The 21,710-nt window shown below is 35.0% G+C and overlaps 4 protein-coding genes across 14 annotated transcripts; 1 reads left to right on the forward strand and 3 right to left on the reverse strand.

Moving 5' to 3' along the window:
* Positions 1-1,724: 1,724 nt before the first annotated feature.
* On the forward strand, positions 1,725-4,753 carry LOC101244144 (BTB/POZ domain-containing protein). Its single transcript, NM_001318228.1, has 4 exons — positions 1,725-1,891; positions 1,972-2,123; positions 3,529-3,644; positions 3,967-4,753. Exons 1-4 carry the CDS (start codon positions 1,779-1,781, stop codon positions 4,570-4,572), a joined length of 987 nt encoding a protein of 328 aa, NP_001305157.1. The 5' UTR covers positions 1,725-1,778; the 3' UTR covers positions 4,573-4,753.
* A 471-nt stretch (positions 4,754-5,224) lies between these two features.
* On the reverse strand, positions 5,225-9,534 carry LOC101244441 (chlorophyllide a oxygenase, chloroplastic-like). Its single transcript, XM_004250263.5, has 9 exons — positions 9,369-9,534; positions 8,514-8,750; positions 8,176-8,280; positions 7,714-7,989; positions 7,363-7,510; positions 7,048-7,232; positions 6,843-6,955; positions 6,315-6,609; positions 5,225-5,820 (listed from the first exon to the last, which is right to left on the reverse strand). Exons 1-9 carry the CDS (start codon positions 9,450-9,452, stop codon positions 5,656-5,658), a joined length of 1,608 nt encoding a protein of 535 aa, XP_004250311.1. The 5' UTR covers positions 9,453-9,534; the 3' UTR covers positions 5,225-5,655.
* A 1,220-nt stretch (positions 9,535-10,754) lies between these two features.
* Positions 10,755-16,016, reverse strand: LOC543699 (filament-like plant protein). Of its 11 annotated transcripts, none has more exons than NM_001308553.1 (5): positions 15,679-15,940; positions 14,932-15,088; positions 13,164-13,356; positions 11,482-12,776; positions 10,755-11,368 (listed from the first exon to the last, which is right to left on the reverse strand). In NM_001308553.1, the coding sequence occupies exons 2-5, from the start codon at positions 15,052-15,054 to the stop codon at positions 10,967-10,969; spliced, it is 2,013 nt and encodes a 670-aa protein (NP_001295482.1). In that variant the 5' UTR covers positions 15,055-15,088; positions 15,679-15,940; the 3' UTR covers positions 10,755-10,966. The 11 variants fall into 11 exon arrangements, with proteins under 11 accessions (NP_001295482.1, XP_010312767.1, XP_069146815.1 ...); XM_010314465.4 differs by having other exon boundaries at positions 10,796-11,371; positions 15,679-16,016; XM_069290714.1 differs by having other exon boundaries at positions 10,796-11,368; positions 15,800-15,941.
* A 1,499-nt stretch (positions 16,017-17,515) lies between these two features.
* Positions 17,516-20,704, reverse strand: LOC101245017 (lysM domain-containing GPI-anchored protein 1). The gene is made up of 5 exons (NM_001347353.1): positions 19,927-20,704; positions 18,427-18,544; positions 18,174-18,335; positions 18,040-18,071; positions 17,516-17,953 (listed from the first exon to the last, which is right to left on the reverse strand). The coding sequence occupies exons 1-5, from the start codon at positions 20,576-20,578 to the stop codon at positions 17,676-17,678; spliced, it is 1,242 nt and encodes a 413-aa protein (NP_001334282.1). The 5' UTR covers positions 20,579-20,704; the 3' UTR covers positions 17,516-17,675.
* Positions 20,705-21,710: the final 1,006 nt, after the last annotated feature.

Genomic DNA, 21,710 nt, shown 5'->3' on the forward strand with positions numbered 1-21,710 from the left:
GAAACCACCATTAATGGTTGTTTAGTGCTTTTCTCAACAACAAAAAGTTGGTTCTCTACTACGTGAAACGAACCTTTTTATTATATACTCTATCATCAAGTTCTAGCTATCCATCGTAAGACTTTCTATTAGAAAATCTACTTAACAACGATATAATATACCTTCCAGCAAAGAAATTTGAGCCCATATCCAATCATATAGTTTTCCTAGATAAAACGTATCAAAGAATCTACTCGAGCAAATTCAAAAAAATGTGAAATTCACTTGCAGAACTCAAAGTTAGTCTTGATTTCAGAATACTCACAAAGCTAAAAATAATTAAACTAATTTTTAAAGAAAAACATTTGAAATCAAACACCAAATGTATATCTACAAAGAAATTCAGAAGAAATTTTTTTTTTGAAGTGAAGTAAATCGAAAGAACTGGGAAAAGGAATGGGGAAAGATGAACGGCGAATTTTCTAAAAAGCTTTAAGGGTTCATATTTGAGTGGGTCAGGATTTTACCGGATCCACTATTAAACAAGTAAGAAAAAAAATCATTTTATTTGGGGTGAAACATACACACTCGTCATGAGATTGCAAATATTGTAAAAGGAATGTGTTTAAAATTGTTGAAAATGGTTAGATAGGTAATAGGATGAGTTTTTGGCCAAAAACATCATTCAACTATACCACAAACTTAAATTACATCCTTAAAGTATCATTCTTAGCAGAAAATATCTTTCAAGTATTTAAAAGTGAACAATTTTCATCATTCTGTAAGATATCGTCAAAAAGCTAAAGGATCTTATATATTATTGCTTAAGGAAAAAAACGTTTGAAAATTATGAGAGTACGTACATGATTTGCTCCTTCTTATTTAGTAACAAAAGAAATTAGAGCTTAATTATCTTTACCTTTTTCATAATCAAATTTTACTTTAGATCAATAAATTTTTGGGTCAATCAGATATTAAAGTAATCAAAATATTGATTATGTCTCACATTTGAGTTTCTTTCTACGTTATTAGAAGCGGAGTTCCCAACAAACGTCTTTTTTAGCATATTCAATTGAGAAGAAACATATTTCAACTTATAATATCTTTAGTATCAAACTAAATGAAAAAACTGTCATATTAGATTTTTTTGCATAATGCTAAACTCAATTACCAAAAAAGTTCACGATAGTATTTTTGGCATATCTAAGAATAATAATTAAGAAGGAATGAATTTATGTTTGTGGATTTGTTATTTTCTTATAAATTAAAGTAGAAGGACGAAAATTGTTTCACTTTTAAATACTTAGAGGATGTTTTATGCTAAGAATAATGCTTCAAGGATATAGTTTAGGTATGAGGTATAATTTAAGGACGATTTTCGCCAAAAACTCTGGATAGAATCCCCGCAAACTTTAGGTGTCTACCTTTTTTTCTTAAATACTCTCGCCGTCAGGCATTGTTTGTCATAGTTTCTATTTTTAGCGTCAAACTATAAAAACTTTAACTAACATTTTAAGATGTATTTTTTTCATCATATTAATATGCAAAAGATTGCAATTTATAGTCATTTTTATATAATTTTAGAATATTTATTTTTTAAAAAAATATCAAATTAATATAATCTAATTTAACACTGAGTATTTATTATGGTTTTTGTGTAAAAGATGAAAACTTTCTTTCTTATGTCCTTTTCAAAAAGCAAAGACTTCTTCTCAGTTTAAGTTTTAGTTAATTCCTAAAAATCAAAACTTTATATAATGATTCATCACTAGCAGAGTCAAGGGGGAAGAAGAAGGAGGATGACAGACAGCAAGGTAGAGACTCTATCAAGGTTAGCTCAATGGAGGATCGACAATTTCACAGCATCTACTTACAAAAGATCTGACCCTTTTAAAATTGGTATATGGAACTGGTATGTTTTTTCGTTTTTTTTTCTACTTGATTTCTGTTTATCATCTTGTTTTTCTCATGTTGGGTTGATGGTTGATTAAGGCATCTGTCAATTGAGAAGAATCGGTATTTGTATATTCGATTGTTTCCTGAACCTTCTCGGCTTTCGAAAGAGCAGCTTCCTCCTCCTTTTGCTCGCTTTATGCTTCGTGTTACTACAACTGGAACCAATCGGAGACCTCATATATCTCCTGGTAAACTCTATTTTCAGCTCTTCTCTGTTTTGATTGTACCCATTTGAGTATATTTACTATTGCAAGTTGCAGAGGTCGATTTACCTAGCAAAAGTTTGAAGATGTATTTTTGAGTTATTTTGCTTGTTTGGTGCATTTGCAGAGTTCATTTTGTTGTTATTACTGTGTTGTATTAGGTTTTCCTATCGAATTGCACCATTTTGGTTGATGTAATTTGTATTTTGATATGGTCTGGTTGTTCTTCTGGCAAAGATCACTAGTTTTGGAGAAACGTGTCTTTGTTTAACGACATCTGTATCTGTGAAAATTGAGGGATGTAATATAAAGTGTGACCGAGGTGATTGACATGGAAAAGTAGTACAATTAAATATATGTTGGATGAATTCAACTCTCAAATCTTTATCAATTTATTAGCTCCTTGATCTATTCACAAAGGTCTGGTTGCAAATCTCTATTTGCCACACTAGTGTAACTAATCTATTACGTCAATTTTCATCATGGTTATTTCCATCTGTTATGGATGATTTGGTAATGGATTTGGACTACGCTGAGCGGCTAGAGATGAATTTACTTGTATAGAGCAAAAATGCCCAATCCTCTCCTCCTGGAGGGGGGGAAACTTAGACATTTCTACTTAATAATTTATCAGGTCAGTTGTTATGCTCATATATGAAAAAGGAAACATGATGTATATGTATGCCTGGTTCTGAAACTTGTGATTTCTTTGATAAGGAATTCTTGGACGCATCTCACATTATGTTTTTCATTTGGACTGCCAATTACTATGGCATGTGTAATATTAGGGGATGGGTCATGGGTATCAAATTGTTTGCTGCATGCATCTATGATGTGGGGATGGGTGGGTGTTATCTTAGGCAACTCAGACTATCGTCGATAAAAAGCACTGAAATATTAGAGAAAGCAGTTTAGTGTCCTTAATGGTGCACATAAATTTTCCTTCTTTATATGGTCAAATTTTTTGTTTTGTTGACCAGAAGAGAAGACACAATTTGTTCATTAAGAAAAGACCTCTCTGTACATGCTATAAATCAAATTTGTACCCTTTCTTGTAGGACAAGATCCTATCTCTGGACTGCCTTAGGCTATTAATATGCCAACAATTTCTAGCCTAACTGTCGTGTGCTATTTATGCTTCTAGTAAGTATTGTTACGGTTTTTTAGTTGCACATAGAATATTCTTCAGCTGCATATGCAGACACATGTAAGTGTAGACTCTTGTGCTTCCTTGTTTTTTTCTTTGTTTGTCCAGATAAAGAGCCTGCAACTAATGTCCATCACACCTTTTCTCGCCTCTATCACAGTTGAATTTCATAAACAATTCTGTATTAACTATATTCAACATGTTATGTTGCATGTATAATTCTGTGGCGGTCCATGTTTGCAGTATATGAGAGGCTGCTTCGAACAAGTGATGACTTTGTGTGGCCTATTGATTCTTGTTTACAAGGTCGATTTGTCATTGATGTTGAGTTCCTTGACCTGAAGATCTACACCCCAAATGTGAGTTCTTGATATTCTGAAGTGTTCCAGTGTGTGTTTAATATGCACGACTATATGAGATTACTACATGAAATGGTTCTCTGATAAACTACCTATCTAGTTGTAACAGATAGGGCTGGTGTATAGGCTTACGTGATTGAATTCTTTGGTTGTTCCCTTGAGCAGATTTTAACTGAAAAAACGAAATTTTCCAATTGTTCCATTTTACAGAAAATGGAAAAGAATGAAAAGTTTCTTCTCAGCATTTACCAATAAAAGACCTTGAGTATTTTTTTGAATTCATGTTCCTTCTCTTAGTAACCTGTGGTAATTGAACCTTCAGGGTGGAGAAGGAAAATCTATATGGCCCAATGACATGATTTTGCAATCTTTAGCTACCCAAAGTACTCTCCGATGCCTCTCTCGCATGCTTGATGAGTCCATCCATACTGATGTTACCATTAATACGGCTGATGGATCAGTGCAAGCTCACAGAGCGATACTGTCTGCTACTTCTCCTGTATTCCACAGCATGTTCCTTCACGATCTCAGGGAGAAAGAGTCCTCTATAATCGACATAGAAGACATGTCAACAGAATCATGCACAGCGCTTCTTAGTTACTTGTATGGAACCATAAAACAAGAGGATTTCTGGAAGCACCGATTGGCATTACTGGGTGCGGCAAACAAGTATGATATTGTAGATTTGAAGAATGCTTGTGAGGAAAGTCTCCTAGAAGACATCAACTCGGGTAATGTCCTCGAAAGACTGCAAGAGGCCTGGCTTTACCAGCTAAATAAATTGAAAAAAGGTTGCTTGATGTATTTGTTCGATTTTGGCAAGATTTATGATGTTAGGGAGGAAATTAACAACTTCTTCAGACAGGCAGATAGAGATCTGATGCTAGAGATGTTTCAAGAAGTGCTCACAGTTTGGAAGCCTGCCTAACATGATGAGGTTTTTGCCACAGTTGTATATGGGATAACTCTATCTATTAATTACTAAGCTGTAGCTTTCTAAGAAAGCCATGTTGTATCTATATGCTAATCCTATGTAAATTTTGTTGAACTTATTAAGTGTATTATCTGGTATAAATTTATATAAATGGTTAATGTTCTGTTTGCAAGCACCTTGGATTTGGATTTCTCTGTTGTTTGCCAGCTGAACCCTTGGAAAACTGGTAGAAACCATCCAAGCCAATATTCTTAGTAGAAACTAAAAATGGGATTTAGTAGTGTATTTTTGTATTTGCAGAGTACGTGGCGTTTCACTGATTATGTTGTTGGTTTCATTAAATTAATTTTTTCCTCGATAATGTTATATTACATAAGAAATAATTTTTCACAAGACTCAGCAAGGGTACTACGCCATATGTTGTTTGGGTCATCATCTACACTATAATGAGCATTTGCATATTGTCCAGAAGTACACGATTCTTGGATCTGCTGCTACTGTGTTTAAAGGGTCATCTTGCATAACTTTGAGCTCAGTTTTCCTAGCCAAGACTCAGAAATGAAAACATGGATTGTTTCATCAAGTTTTGTCTCTTGTTCAGCATAGGAACATCGACCACAATAATATACTTACTACAAGGATAATATTTCAATACTATCATACTGATTCAACTGAGCTCAAACTGCTACCAAAGATCAAAACATCTCTGACTTATTGTTAGGCAAAAAGAATACTTGCAATCTGAGATCAGAAATTATGCTATAACAAGGTGGAACGACATTGCTGGGGGACTCTAGACACTTACAAAGAACCTATGAGATTTTTTCAAGTGGCAATCAGGACAGGATAGATTGTTGGTGAGGAATGTAAGGTTGCTCAAACTGTACACGAACCTACAAAAAAATTGTGTACAGCTATATTTACAGTAGAGTTGAAGTATCTCCTCACAAGAAAAAATATGGAAAACTGCAGTAAGTGAGAGCTTCTCAGCAGCTGGACTGAATTTTGGCGTGGGCTGACTATGAAGAGATCAAAGTCATCTTGAAAAGTAGAACCCAGTTCTTGATAGAACGATATTTATTTGCTGAAAGGTAGTTCCTTTTCTCCACTATCTACAGCGTCTCTCCATATTCTATACCTCACACCTAGCTTATCGTAAGACACTGGCAGATTCCAAATATTGGCGCCATTGAGCATGCGATCCTGCTGGCCAAGCACAAGCCGTAAGTCTTCGTTTAAAACCTGTATACAAGGAAGAGAAAAATGTTAGAACATATCATTCATTTTGGTACCCTCTTTATTTTATATTCATATAGGAGAAGTTCTTTGCAGCATTATCCTTACTGAAGAAGCAAAAATGTAGTAATATCTTATATAGAAGGTGAAAGTTTATCTGATATTTGGCAAATTTACTATTTCAGAAGATCATGCTCACAATCATGTGGTTCTATTTTAGGCAAATTTATGTAACTTCCAGAAATCAAAGAGTTTGCAAATCTAAATTATTGTGACTATGAGCTTCTAGAGCCATGTGATGGTAATCCTGGAGTTTAAGCTCTGATTTTGTTCTATCCGTTGCATATTTCCAACTTCAAAATGCATAAATTTTCAAGATAGATGTTCCAGAACAAAATGCAGTTTTTCATAGATCAGGCAGTTGTTATTTCATGAAGTCAGACTTTTATAAGATGTTCATGTAATCACCATTTTTTACAAAGTTTTGGACAGAAACAAACCTGCTCAGCAAAATGTCTCCAAACGTATTGCATGAAGGGGATGTGTTTCAGCAGGGGAGCAAAATCCAGTGACATTCTATATAATAACCGTGTTTTCTGTCGTGATGCAGGTAAGCAAACATGCAGTTGATGAAGGTGCGTAGAACACTGCTTGGTACTCTGTCCTTCCAATTTGCCTGGCTTTGAGATGCCAATGGTGGATAAAACCATACAAGGTGGTCTAAATTCCATATCTATTGGATATGGATCCCAATATCCTTGCAGACCAGATGCAGGAGTCAAGAACTTTACCAAGCTGAAATTAAAAAAAAAAAGGTAAACTATAAGTACGTAGACCTTCATATACTACACAAAACACAATGCACAACTTGAAAGCATTACTTATTCCTTAGAACTCATAACTTGGACCAGAAAAAACAAGTTTTCTGGAAAACCACATGAAACCAAATAGAAAGACAATTTACTCTACTATTGATATAGTACTAAACGTCTAAATAATAACCATCATATGTTCATGTCCATTACTACCTTGGTACACTCCATCCTTTAGCAAAAGTTGATGTATGTGTGAAAGGTGCGTGTGCAAGATCTAAAAGATTGTCTAAAAGTAGTCCATGTTCCACTGGAAGTTCCATGACTATCTGCACTTTCAGTGAAAACAGTCGTAAGGCAAAATACTCATGCATAAGTTGTAAGATAAACAGCTGAAAATCAAACGTTAGTGATTTCGAACCTCAGCATGGATCTGAAATCCAGAAGGTGGTAGTAAAGAAGGAAGGGTAGCTGCAGGTGGATCATTTCCTGGCCAAATCCATATCATTCCCTCTTGCTCAAAGCAGGGCAGTGCTTTGATCTTTACATTCAGTAATCTTGTTGATGGCATTTTCTCACACTTCCCGTCGGTGGAATACTCCCATCCTAAATTCATTTAACAAACATGAAACTCAGTGTAAGCTATTCCATGTCCTCTACAAAACCCATTTAAAAGCTGTCCATCTCTCGAGTATGAACTCTGGACTGTAAATGGAAGGATTCAAATTTATCTCACCGTGATAAGGGCATTGGATGCGACCCTCATTTACTGAGCCAAGATCAAGAGGGCAGGCTCTATGTGCACATGTATTCCGGACACATCCAGGTTTTCCATCAGCCCCACGAAAGATCACCCACGATTGCTCAAAGCAATCAATCGGTAACTACAAAGATACAGTTAACAGTCATCAATAGAAGATCCAAAAGAATAAACATGGAAGACCATAAAGTAGGAGCGTAGATCATATAGCTTGTTAATTTGTTTTGGCATCATAATTTTGCATCTACATGGTTTTCTGTGTTTTAGATCAAATGTTTTCTTTCTTTTAGGTTAAAGAGACTGGCAGATATGAGATAATTGACTCACCATGGTGTCATTCTTAAGATCTGCGGAGAATGCAACAGGGTACCAAAAGTTCTTCAAACGGGAACTGTAATCTTGGACAGGACCTGAGACATTCAGCGTTCTTCGTGGTTGCTTGCTTTTTGGAGTGTCTAATAATCCTGTTGACGTGCTTGCAGAGGAAGACGTGCATTCTGATTCTACTGTGCTTCTCTCTTGCAGAAGCCTATCGTTAACCAATTCTTCCATGTAAGCTAGCTTATCTAAAGCAGCAGAAACCCGGGCCTCTGATATATGTACCTGTTGAATTGGTTCACATATAAAGCTTTATACTTATGAGAAACTAAGCAATATCCTGGAAATGTTTTTCCATATAACTTTCCATTTATTTTTCAGAAGACTCGTTTCAATAAGTTTGACATATAGAAGGGAAATCACCCTGAATAACCAGAAAATGCAATTTGTATCAAAATGAATTTTCCAAACCTGGTTGTGAGCCTGAGAAAGTTCTTCTTGCAATTCTGCAAGTTCCTTCTTCATGGTTCCAATAGATTTATAATCGCGTGCCAGAGGGTTTAATACTTCCACAACCTAGTTACATGAACTGATTAGAATACAATGTAGAATACGATGAAGACTGGGAAAATTTGAAATAACTCTAAGAAAGGTACAATAGAGAGTAAATAAAGTGAACTATATTTGGAAAGCAAGGCAAATGAGAAAGAGCAATGCAACAAACTTGTAAATAGACCTAGATAAAGATAATGGATGTTGTATTTTACCAGGTTTTCAAGTTCAGTACACACATTAATTCAAATATGTACCTTTTCGTGTAGCAGCATTATAGTAAGTACATCTTGCCTAGCTCTCCAATCACAGTATTGTAGATCATATCTAGCAACTTCTAAAGCTTGATTTGCATCCAAGAACTTGCCTTTACTTTGTGGAACTTTAGTCCTGGGATCTTCCACATTAAAGAGTGTCAACCAGGAACTTTTCTTATCTGGAATCCCACCCTCCTCCCCATACACAGCAAATACTCCAAAGCTCCCTTTGACAAACTGATTGTGAACAAGATGCAAAATCAGTAGACAGTCAATTCTTCTGCTCAGACGAAGAAAACGCAAGTGACATATGAATCTCCATTCTGCTATTTCATGAACAATAGCCTAAAGGACTACTCGATTAAACGACTATGAGCTTATTCTTGCAGATAATCTATTGGACAATCAAAGAATTTTCAAATATCATCTTTCATTATTCGAAATAAAAACTACTTTTTCCAAACACTCAAAATTTTCATGACAAAAAGCACCTAAATTTCAAGTATTGTGAACAATCAGAACTCTCCATCAGAGTGCAGTAAAAGAGCTTAACTGGCTAAGTTACCAACCTATGCAAAAAATATTACTAATCCACAAGATCACTAAATCAAAACTGATCCACTTTTGACACTACAATTCTACAAACATGTTTCAAAATACGAAAGTGCATACCCCTTTGAGTTTTGAAATCTATATACACATAACCAACATCAAGAAACTGACTTTTATGATCTTTTTTCACTACAATTTAAAAAAGGGTCTCCATAAACAAGCTTAATCAAGACAAAGAAGCAATCTTTATAGTTTCTTGCAAACACCCAACAAAAAAAAAAAGTAAAAGAAAGTAAAGAATACCTTTCTAGTACAAGACTTGTTAGAGCGGCACAAAGAGAAAGGAAGTGAAAGAGAAATAGCAGTAGCAGTAGCAATGGCTGTCATGATAAAAAAAGATTATTTTTTTGTTTTTCTTCTCTTCACCTATTTAAGAAAAATGCTGTAAACAACAACAGATTGTTCTGTTTTTCTAATGTTTTTTTTTTTTTGGTTAGATAAGAGGTTGGTGTTCTGCGCAATCTCTATTGACCTCCCACAGATTGCCACGTGGAAATAAGTGGGACCCTTATGTTTCACACGTGGCACTTTCCATCTCCACATGATTCTTTCTGTATTTAAATTTACTCCGTCTAATTTTACTTGTCATAATTTTTTCTTTTAGAGTCAATCGATATGAATTTTGATTAAAAAATGATGTATTTTTTCTTATCATATTAATAAGTAAAATTTGTAATTTATATTATATTTTATATAAAATATTTATTTAAAACGTATAACATGACAATTGGTAACTTGACTTCTCTCTGCCAGCATGGATGTAGGAAGATATCTTACTCTTATCTTTTCTTTGATTTTTTTAATCAAAATCTCCCTCTTTTATTGAATGGTCCTACTTTATGTGTGGCTGACAAAATTTAATACGTAACATAAAAATAATAATTTCATGATAAAATTAGAAGATTACTTTATTTTTATTTTTGATTTGAAGTATTAATTGATATTGAAATTATTTTTATCTCATGATATTGCGTATTATTGAGTACAAAAGGAGTAAAAAGACAATCTACTTTTTTGGATTTGAAAAGAATATTGGGGTGTAATACAACAATAAAAATAGATGAATCACACCATTATACACAGAAGGTATACAACGTATATACCTACTATACTTTTTTGTGAATATGTTTCATGAATAGGTATGAACTGTAATATTTTATTTTAGGTAATTGTTTTTCGGTATTATTATTTTTTATGACAAGGGAAACCTACAGCCGCTACTTTTTAGGTGCGCACAAGGTAAAACATCTGCTTCTATGCAATAGCTCACAAACCACATATGAGAGATAACTCGCATTAGGTAAGCCCGGTGCGACGAGCTCGACCCAGAAGGCAAAACCCCTTAATTCCGCTGGCAAGGGATTTCAAACTTGAGACCTCCAACATGTAAGTCCCAAGGCAAAACCACCGGGCCACCGCGAAGGGTGTTTTTCCCACTAATTTTTCCTATAAATGGTGTATGTAATACAATTATATCCATATTAGTTGTACAACAAAATACCAATCACATGTTGTAACTGTATTTTATTACAGAATTATTTTCCTACTTCATTTCCATATATATTTTTTAGTGGATAGTTATTGTTACTCAAGAATGTAGTTAACTAGAGAAAGTAAACTAGAAATGGATACAAAAATATACTGAAATGGATTAAATAAAAAGAGGGAGATTAGCCAAAGCAGTGTAAATTCAAGGTGTCTATTGCTATTTGAAGCTTCTCAAGATATTCATCATAACTATTGAAGCAAACAGTTTGCTTATCAAACAGAATTTGATCAGCCATGTAACTGATAAACCTTTTACAAATTATGTTCCAACCTTCTCAACATTCTTCCTCTATTTATTTATCCTCGATAACTTTTAGAGTTGGAACTCCACTCTTACTCCGAGAAAACAACTTCCCAAAGCCATTTTTGCTTTTGCCAGTGCTAGCCTGAGTAGTGGATGAAGTAGATGATGAAGATGAAGATGCTGGAGATTCCCCTTCATTTTCGTTTGTAGAATGACTCACATTCTCCTCAACCTTGGTAGGATCAGAATCACGTTTTGGGGTAAATGTCTCGTTTACATGCAACTTCCATAGTTCTCCTCCTGCTTTAGCAACAACTGCTCCTCCACCAGGAAGATTTGCAGTGTCTGTCAGGAAATCTTCTAGAGTAGCTAGGGATTGTAGCTGTTTCCCAAGGGATGCAATTGTTTTCTGGCATTCTGCAAGCTTGTCAGCAGCCACGGCTAAATCCTCCTGCTAGTGAGAAAGTTTACATACCATTATTAATTTTCATCTTCTTTTCTTCACATCGATGTGTCTATACATAAATGACAAACAACGGAAGATAGGTTGAGAGAAAGAGCTACCTGTTTTATTTTCAATTCACTATTTGAACCAGAAGTTTGCTGAGCTTCAGCTTCCTGGGATTTTTTTCTAAGGTCGTTTTCCAATTCATGACATTTAGCTTCCATTTCTGATGACAAAGATTTTTCTTTTTCAACTTCCGTCTTCAAAGAATCAATATTTACAGACATTGTCCGTGCTTCTACCTCCATGCCATAGAGTTGAAACTCGAGCAACTCTTTTGACTCATTTACCACATCTAGCTCCTTCTGCAGCCCTTCCAACCTGGTTTGAGTTTCCTTAAGCTGCAAAGAGGACACTTTAAGGGCATCTTGACTCTCGTTGAAAGCATTCTCCAGTTCAGCTTTCTCTGCTTCAATCTTCTCCAGCTTTTGTTCTAATTCAACCACCCTTTGTGAAATGGAATTGTATTCTGCTGCCAAAGGGTTCTCAATATTGGGAGAATCATGAGGAACAGCATCAGAAGTTACTGAAGGTGTCTTGTTTGCAGTTTCAGATAATGCAGCAAGTTGCTCCATCTCCAAGAAATCATCCATCATATCGATTTCTATAGAACAGGCAGCAAGAGTTTTAGGCATGGCCTTTTCATTCTTAAATTGATCAAGCTCAGCAATGAGTGCTGAAGCCCATGAATTTGAGCAACTTGGTTCATATTCTCTTGTTTCCAGTTTACTCATTTTGAGGGCATCATTGTCAACTGTGTTTAACCGCTCTCCACTGTCAGACTGGCTATCGGTGACAGAGTCCACATAGAAAGATGAAACAGCAGAGGAGCGTTGATCATTGAATGGGGATGATTTGCGAGCCATGGCCTGTAGCTTTCGACACTCAACTTCAAGTTTGGTCAGTTTTTTTATGCTTTCCAGCTGCTGCTTGCTGGCAGTTTCTGCTGCTTGAGTACTCAAATCCCTCTCAATAGTCCTAATTTCCAACACTTCTGAACAAGAGACAAGTTCAATTTTGAGAGCTGCATTCTCTTTCTCTAGATACTTAAGCCTGACAAGGATATCAGGATCAGTAGAAGTAGGCATTTCAGCTTTACCAGCCTCCACTTGTGTCTGGAGCTTAAGTAGCTGTTTCTCAAGTGCAGTTTTTTCAGATTCCATTTCATTTTTTTCTGCCATAGCGTCTTGAATCATTTTCTCTTGCTCATCTCTTGCTTGTCTCAACTGCCTGACACATTCCTTGAGTGCACCGTCGAGATGACTGACACGAACTTCCAAAGTCAAGTTTTGCTGCACAGCCGCATCTAGTTGCTGCTTTAGAACTGCAACTTCATTTTCTGCCTTTTCCCAACCTACCAAGATGATAAAAAGTATACAAGAAATTATCAGACCAAAAATCACTTTCTTTGGAAGGTGATGGAAGAGGCATATTCCACAAAATTGTTTCAGCGTGTGAAACACATACCAGAAAAAGGGGTGTGCATGAAGAGACAGCCAAGAGACAAATCTTAGCTCCCATTTATTTTTTCCTTTTTTTCCAATGAAATACAGTTCAAGTGAACTTTTTTTCCGGTCACAGAGCTTCTATTTATTTCAAGTTAAATGAATGTCCAACACACAACTACAACTTCCAAATACCCTTTTTACAACTTCTATTTTTCAAATATCACATTTTAATGTCCAAATGCCTTAATTAGATTGGAATCACAACAGAGGAAGAAAGGAGTTGAAGAAGATACCTGCGATAGCTTCTTCGGCAACTTTAGCATGCTGCTTAACTAAGTCTTCTTTGGCGCTAACATTAACAAGAGCAGCTGATAATTTCTCTGTCAAGCATCTCAAGCTTTCCTTGGATTCATCATCAACGAATGCAGCTTTTGAGGTAACCTCTGGTGACTGTTTGTCATGGTCAGGAAATTCTTTTAGTGCATCCTGCTTCAATGAAAAGAACAGGTGATCCTTTCTCGTAAAAGAAGTAATACAATAGCTAAAAATGTTAAAGCTTTTCTTGACAAGAAAATGTTCTAGATTGCACAGAGATGGTTCTCTGGCAGCTAGTCAGTAAGATTTCTATTGAATGATTTTCAATATGAGACAAATGACCCTACAAAGAAGGAATGGATGGTGCAGTGATAAGGACAATATTTCTTTTAACAAAGCTATAGGAACATCTTTACACTTACTGAGAGCATCTAATCTCAACCAAAAAAAAAGGGTCAAGGGTGAAAGTATATTCCTTATCAGGACGAAACTGCTGACTACGGTAAGAAACATCACTTATGAAAGCTTTTGGCACTTTCTTTCCAAACCAAGATCTTGCATCATCTGCTACCATCTAACCTGAGCACAGATCTTTATACTGGAAAGCATATCAAGGCACCAAACTAGAGGTCAATCTTCAGCCACTACTGTTTTTAGCTGCACATATAAATTGTTATTCAATCGGCCTCTGCAATTTACATTTGCTATTTCAGGAGATGCTCTGCAGATAAATAAACTGTTTGACATACTCAAAATTCTATCACAACAATCTCTTTTATGTTGCTTTTCGCCTCATATAGATCTGAGATTTGTGAATTAGCTACAAACTTGGACTGCAGACTTTTCATTTAATAAAACCTTAAACTCTTAAAAAGATCACCTCAGAATCATTAAACAACAAATTAGTATTATACCAATTTAGTTTTATAGATATCATAAATCCCTTCTATGAGGAACTTAGTGTTCTTTAATAAAGTCATGAAACATAATTCTTCCCAAGCACCTTAAAAACTGGAACTTTATACTAATTCAATGAGAACAAGTGTAGCCCCACAAGTAGGGTAGGATGTATGCAGACCTTACCACTACCTTTGTGGGGGTAGAGAGGTTATTTCTAATAGATCCTCAGCTCAAAAAAATGTAACCAAAGCAGGATTGAAAGGAAAAAACGACAATAAAATAACAATATTTATATACTAATCCAACATTTAGGTAAACATTTACAATAGATAAATGTTAAGAAGTACAGGGGAGAAGAATTATGGCTCAATTTAAATGTAGAAATTGGATAAACCACGGAGAAGGGACGTTCTCTAGATGATGACGGGCAGTCTGGTGGTTCAGCAATATGGGGGGCTATCTATTGTGATTATTTGTCTACAATAACTATAAGCTAGTCATTTCTATAACTAAACCAATAGCGAAAACCTGATGATGATCAATAAAGACCAATGACCTTCCAAATATTTCAAAAATCAAAACTGGTACATATATATATATATATATGCAAGTAGAAAGAAAATACAGTACTCGGACACGAAAAACTTTCAGCTGTCAGTATTTGAGCTGCATATTTACCTCAACCATTATCAATTTAAAACCCGGGGTGCAAGTGAAGATTAAATGTGAGGTTTCTAAAAAACAGCAGCTTATCTTTTCCAACCATGTGATATAAGATTATTCCATATCAGCACAATTAACTGAAAGACCAAAAAAAGAAAAACTCTTTCTCTTTAAGCCTTTTACCTGCTCATCGGAGTATCTCTCCGAATATGAAGATAAAGAACCAGAACTCTCCGTTTCACCAGGGCTCTTATCGGAAGGTCTCCTTTTCCACAACCATTTCCTCTTTTCCATCTCAATAAGCATTTAATCTCCTAAATGCTCATAGTACAATGTCCATCTGCATATAATTGATACCCTCAATCAATAACAACACAAAGAGACATTAGTCCAACAGAAAAATGACACAGATAACCTCTGATATGATTAAGCTCCATCCCAAATGCAAAGAAACAACTAATATACCTATACCCTACAGAATACAACCAGCTGTCCAAACACACTGTCATTTAACAACAACTATAACTTGGCTTCAAGTTCATTCAGTTTTCCTTCAAATCCACTCAACTATCCATCTAAGCTCAAAAAATAAGCATTTTGAACAATAGATAGAACAAAAACCAAACTTTACCATTACTCTTTGATAAAAAAAACAAGAAGCCCCCATCTAAAGCAAACCCATCAAAAATCACAATCTCAATGATACCCTCTACCCAAAAGTTCTAGTGGCAAACCAAAGTGACATTTCCTTTGCAATAGAAAATGACCTTACCTCAAAACACCAAGCCAAAAATGGACAAAGGAATATTTTTTAACAGATCCATTGCTGGCCCATTTTCAGTTTATTGTCTCCAAGATTAAATATGAATAGATTATATGACTCTACTGTTTCAACCCAAAATGCAAAGAGAAAACAAGAAATCAACATACATTACTGTAAAGAAGCCATAACAGATGAATTGGGGTTTCAAGATTTCAGATTGATGAAGCAATAAACAAATTCAGACAGTCAAAGATCTGTGCTGTGAATTGTCAGAGAACAAGTACTAACTACTCAATTATATCCAAAAACCACAAGCAAGAAGCCTCTATTCATTCAAATTTCTCATAAAAATATAATCTTTTTTTAATATATGCTGTTTTTTGGGGAGATTTTTGAAATAGCTAATGCGGGACCCAGAAGAGGAGCGCATGTGATATGCTGAAATAGAACAAAGGAAGAATGAGACTTTTTGGATCACTTTTTTCAACTTTCTTAATGCTCTTCTGGTTTTTTTTTTAAATTTGTCAAAAAGATAAATATATCTTTAAATTATCGTAAATTATATGTAGATATTTTTGTTATACTTAGGGATATTGACATATTTTTCGTCTTAAAATTAGAGCGTATATACTCTTTATTCTAACGAAAGACTAAATAGGGTGGCGCGACCTTATCCATGATCTGATACAGAATCGATAGATAAAATTATGACATGTGTATGCCTGTTAGTATAAAGGGTATATATATACTTTAATTTTTGAATGGTAAAGGCACTAATGTCCTTAAAATATGACGAATGGTATCTGTATATCTGTCTTTTCCCTTTTCCTTTTGTTTTTTTTTCCTGATTTCATTTCTCATTTTATTTTATATAAATTAGTTTGACTTGACATAGAATTTAAGAAATCAAGAAATATTTGCGATACTTACGTATAAAATAAGTAAATACTAAATATTTGCAGGGTTATGATACTTTATAAAGGGTGAAATGGACATTTTTAAATTAAAACTAAAGAATTATTTATTTATTTGTTTGTTTTGAAATTTATAGTTTAATACTTAATTCCCGCCCAAGAAACATAAAAGTGGGTTATTTAATTTTATTTTTATATTATCGAGAAGTAAAAAAGAGAAGAAGTGGAAATGTCACAAATACCCCTTATTGTGTTTTTTTAATAATACTCAATTTAGGTTTTATTTGTTTTAATTGAAGGACAAAGAAAGAAATTAAATTAAAAGGGATAGCTTTTCTCTTTCTTGTTGAAGTTACAGTAAATTGAAGTATCTAGCTTGATCTGTTAATTGAAATGTGTGTGTTTTTATCATGAAAAGGTTATCGTTTTAAGATCAATTAAATCACTTGTATACGATATACATGTTATTGCGGTATAATTTATAATTTAAATATTTATAAAGTATCATTGTGTGTAATTGAGTTAGATTATCTCGAGTCTCTTTGCACATGGAATGTGATTATAAGTCTGCCTTTGGTGTTAGTAGGATGCAAATCAAAATAATTAATAACATAAAATATTTAATTATGAATAAGCTTAGAGTTATATAAATATGAATAAAGATTCTAAACTCGATTAATTAAATTTAAAATTTTGAATTTGATTTATCGGAGTCGATTTTCACGTTGGCCTAGTGAAAACGACAGGTAGTGGAATTTAATTTAGCGCATCGTTGTAAGGATCCTTGTCACTATCTTCACGTTCAATCAATTTGAGTGTTAAACATTTACACATACTCCATGTGTTTGCCTTTGCTTTTTTTAAATTTTACGAAAAAGGACGTAAATTTAAATTTCAAACTTATCTCAGAAAATCAGTTATGCGCTATATTATGCAACAATATATACAAAAATAATGAAGGCAATAGTTATATATATGTGTTTTATTTTACTTACCGTGCTTGTTTGTCGGACTCTTCAAAAATATTGTCGCCGCAACGGAAGAAGGCATTGTGAGAAATGTAAGAATAGACTATGCAAAAACAGATATCACTGTTCAAAATTCACTAAAAAAAATATAAAAATCACAAAATTAAGTCAGAATTTTGGAGCAATCACTACAATCTTCAAGTGAAAATTACACTTGAAGGAAGAAAAGAAACACATCCTCTTTCTAACAAGGGGAAAAAATTCCACAACTCATAAGGATCCTTATAAAGGAAGCGCGATCGCGTATTTCATAAACAAACACAAGAAAACTGCCATAAGAAGACTAACGAAAGGGTTCAACGAGCAAGCGGAAGATGTACTTCCACTTGGTCCACCTGAAGGTGGAAATGCTATGATTGAGCCAGATGCAGGGACTATAGAAGTATGTGGACGGTACATCGGAGCACCACCAGATTCAGAAGGTGAAGGGGCAGGAGCAAACATCAAGTCGGGGCCTAGTGATGTAGGTGGGGCAACAAGTGGAGGAAATTGTTGAGGTCCTGAAAAATATTTGATTCAAGAAAACATTACATTGCAAGAAGTGACATTGCAACCAAATGAAAAGGAAGATCGATTGAATGTTTACCAGGGCATCGAGGTTGAAGCGATGTGGATAATCTGCATCCAGCACAAGGGACATACAAAGCGTCAAATAAGCAAACAGAAATCAGAGACTACATACAATACACTGAGGGCAGAAAATTGAACAATAATGCTCACGTAGTGATGATGGTTCCATTAACAAGGCCACCGTAATTGCAAGAAGTCACATTGCAACCACCACCAGTCTGTTGTATGGTAACATTTCCGAGCATGAGATTGCTGTTCTTGCACTGCATGCTTGAGCAAGAAACTGCTAAAGAAGCTGGCATGCAGTACAAACTGCAAAACAACCAGCAATATCACGATCAGAACTTTCGACAGACCAGGATAACTGCAAATGAAATTGAAAGCATATAATCTGCTGACTTACTTCCGACCCCCTGGTCCACAACTGCATTGCACACAGTGGCTAGCTGTAATAGAATAGCTCCCATTCGCAACAGATAAGCCATAATCCGAGGCAGATCTTGGGAAGCTAGACGTACAAGCTGCAGTGAGAAGAAAAAGCATCTATCATTACCAAACATCTATCATCAATGAAATTAAGTAGCTTTACTGCAATGCTTGTGCTAAGTTAAATATAATTAAAGTTGTACCTTTGTTTATAAACACTCGATATCCAACAACGAAATACTACGACAGAGCCATTTTTATGAAATCTCCAATAAAGCAGTTTCTACTAGATGAATTACAACCGCAAGAAGAATAAAGAACATGAAACAATGAAAACTTAGACAAAGAAATACTTCCAAAATACAAGAAATGGAGCGAGTATCTGTTTCTGATTTAGCCAGAAACGATGTTATTACTGAACTGAGAAATGCAATATTCAATCTACGAATAAGGATTCGTGTTCTGTTCTCTTAGTGACCTTACAAGTGTTAAAAAATTCTTGATATGCTACAGTAACATCTCTTTTCAATAACTTCAAGCATTTCACAGACACATACATCTAGTGACAAGAAAAAGAAAAAAATCGTTATAAGTGACTCAGCTTTTGACTTCATAATCTGATGCATACAGTTACGAAGTATAATCATACTGGGTCATCGTAAGCAATTCTCATCAAGAATATCAAAGAGATGCATTTTCATTCAAGAGGAAATAAAAAATCACTCAAAAACATATCAAACTTATACTCAACATTTGCTTCATGAACCTAAGCATAACATCAACTATTAAAAGTAACTTCAGTAATAAACATTGTCTAAATAATCCTAGCTTGCTCACTACTGCTTGCTTTATTAGATTACAGAAGAGGAAAACGGTAGACACAAAGAAGGGTTCTTATGCTGGACATGAAATCTTCATTAGTTCAAATTACATACTATACATGCATTACAATGTTACATGGAACCTACTTTCATATGTATAACACCCGCAAACCTAGAATGAACATATTCACCCATAGCATGGCAAGCATGCCTCCTTAGACAACTTGGCCCCTCAAAGCTGAGTACCAAGAAGCTACATTAAATGTAGATACACATACTTTATGATATGTGTTCTACCCATCAAGCACAGACACACATATGGTATACAAGATAGCGATAATGTTTGCATACACAACTCTACACATACAATATTTATAAGGCTAGAGTTGAATACTCCCTCCATTCCATTAAGTTTGCCTTAGTTACCTTTTCATTCTGTTTTGAAAAATGTTTTTTTTTTCCTTTTTTGGTCGTTCTTTAATTCTAACGTCTAACTTGGACATGTTTAGGAAACAAGAGAATAAATTGAAATGGAGGGGAGGGAGTAATACAGATGGAAAATCAAACACTTTGACACCTGCATACCATAATCACACGCAAAACACAATAAAGAAGCCATAAAAACAAAGAAAAAAAGTGGGTTGCATTTTGCTCACCAGACAAAGGAATGGAAAGAATGTCACCCTCCTTAATAGAAGGACCTCCCAAAGCATTAACATTCATAAGGTCAGTAAGAGTGGTAGAGTACCTAGCAGCAATCCCTGCAAGAGTATCAACAGCTCTAACAACATATGACATATAAATAGCAGGAAGATTATTGTCAGTCCCATTAAAGCAAGTGCAAGGAAGAGGAATCCAAAGATTAGTCCCAACATTTAACACTGAAGGGTCAGGACCAACAGCATTGGGGTTTCCTTCCTTGATCTGGTCAGCAGAAACAAGACCCCCATATATTATGTCAGCAATCAAAGACAGAGTATCAGAAGGCCTAGTCTTGTAATGAACAAAAGCAGACTTAAAGATCCCATCAACACAAGAACAAGTAACAGGAACCTTAAGGAACAGTTTAGCTGGAAGTATGTGGTTTTCAACATCTGGATATGAGATATCAATAGCATTAGTAGTAAGAAGAGATATTGGGTCTGTTTGAAAGAGTGAAGCCACTTCAGAAACCTTAAGGTCAGTATAAAGAGAGTAGCCAAGAAGGGAAGAACAAGTATCAGAGTTGGAACATGGCTCAATAGTAGATTTTGAAGTTGTGGGATCGATGAAACTAAAGCTCAACAAGAGGAACAAGAAAGGTAGCATTTTTCTCAGATACCCTTTTGCCCTTTAAGCTCAATTCTTGGTTCTACAGCAAGAAGTTGCAGAAACACACAAAAAAAAATGAATTCTTGTCTCTGCAAGTGGAGAGAGCAAAATGGGAGATTTGGGGTTTGAAAGAGTAAAGGGGTTTTCTTGAAAATGGTGGGGGAGGGGTACGGAGTGACAGTGATGAGGGGTAGGGGGTGGGGTGGGGTGGGGGTTAAGTAAGAGAAGAAAGGAAAGTATAGTTGTATTATTTGAAAGAAAGGAGGCAAATTGAAGAGTGGAATATGGAAAAAGCCAATGGAGGAGACAAAGGTGTAGTATAAAGTGTGTGCGGGTTCATCAAGACAGACATTAAATCAGAATCTTGGTGTTTGGGTTTTCTTTACATTTTCTTGTTTTTGACTATTTTGCCCTTCTGTGTTTGGGTACTTATCACTCTACCCTACTCTCGAGACTAATTTGATAGAGTGTATTAGCAAAAATAACACATGTATTAACTTTTTGTAGTAGTAATATCTTATTTTGTAATGCTGATTGAAAGTTAGATTCACATGTCTGCTCACGAAGATTATGATTTTCTTACTTGTTTGATTTAAAATGACACGATGTTTTGCACATAGAGTTGGAGTCTATTTTGGGGGCTTTCAAAAGCTCGTGCAAAGACAATTTATAGAGAAAAGTTTACCATCTCTCTTAGGTATTCTGTCTCTTGAAAAATTTGTATTCTTATGTTTGAGATCGCATCTGTTTGGTTCACCCTATGTAGCTAATCGAAAAGGAACTAACTGAAATAACTAATAAAGAAGAGGCTCTAATTATTTAAAGGTAAATGAAAAGAAGCCCGTTGCGCCCCTTGATAAAGGAAGGCTCCTACAAAGAGTCGATCAAGCCCTGTATAAACGAAGATTGATGCTCGTCTCATTCGGTAAAACATCTTGGACCTTCTTGGCTACGTTGTGCTTGGATGCAATAGATATTTTTTTTCATGCAATGTAATTTGATTTAATTTTATTTATTCATGATGAGGGAAACCTGCAATTGTTAGCGTTTGATTGCATATAGGGTAAAATTCTTTCTCATATGTTATGATTCGCAAATCACGTAAGAAATGCAACCTGTACTAGACAAA

The sequence above is a fragment of the Solanum lycopersicum genome, chromosome 11 (assembly GCF_036512215.1).
Source record: "Solanum lycopersicum chromosome 11, SLM_r2.1".
Taxonomy (NCBI): domain Eukaryota; kingdom Viridiplantae; phylum Streptophyta; class Magnoliopsida; order Solanales; family Solanaceae; genus Solanum; species Solanum lycopersicum.

Bases quoted from the DNA above. Each gene is read 5' to 3' on its own strand.
- LOC101244144 (NM_001318228.1), top strand. From the start codon at position 1,779: ATGACAGACAGCAAGGTAGAGACTCTATCAAGGTTAGCTCAATGGAGG. The intron at 2,124-3,528 runs GTAAACTCTATT...CCATGTTTGCAG, and splicing joins GAGACCTCATATATCTCCTG to TATATGAGAGGCTGCTTCGA. The intron at 3,645-3,966 runs GTGAGTTCTTGA...TTGAACCTTCAG, and splicing joins TGAAGATCTACACCCCAAAT to GGTGGAGAAGGAAAATCTAT.
- LOC543699 (XM_010314465.4), bottom strand. From the start codon at position 15,054: ATGCTTATTGAGATGGAAAAGAGGAAATGGTTGTGGAAAAGGAGACCT. The intron at 13,357-14,931 runs GTAAAAGGCTTA...TCATTGAAGCAG, and splicing joins AGAGATACTCCGATGAGCAG to GATGCACTAAAAGAATTTCC. The intron at 11,372-11,481 runs GTAGCTCTTTCT...CTTTCTCACTAG, and splicing joins GTGAATTGAAAATAAAACAG to CAGGAGGATTTAGCCGTGGC.
- LOC101244441 (XM_004250263.5), bottom strand. From the start codon at position 9,452: ATGACAGCCATTGCTACTGCTACTGCTATTTCTCTTTCACTTCCTTTC. The intron at 8,281-8,513 runs GTACATATTTGA...TCATGTAACTAG, and splicing joins TAATGCTGCTACACGAAAAG to GTTGTGGAAGTATTAAACCC. The intron at 7,233-7,362 runs GTGAGATAAATT...AAATGAATTTAG, and splicing joins CATCCAATGCCCTTATCACG to GATGGGAGTATTCCACCGAC.
- LOC101245017 (NM_001347353.1), bottom strand. From the start codon at position 20,578: ATGCTACCTTTCTTGTTCCTCTTGTTGAGCTTTAGTTTCATCGATCCC. The intron at 18,545-19,926 runs GTGAGCAAAATG...TTCTCACTGCAG, and splicing joins TCTTTCCATTCCTTTGTCTG to CTTGTACGTCTAGCTTCCCA. The intron at 18,072-18,173 runs GTGAGCATTATT...TGCTGGATGCAG, and splicing joins AATGGAACCATCATCACTAC to ATTATCCACATCGCTTCAAC.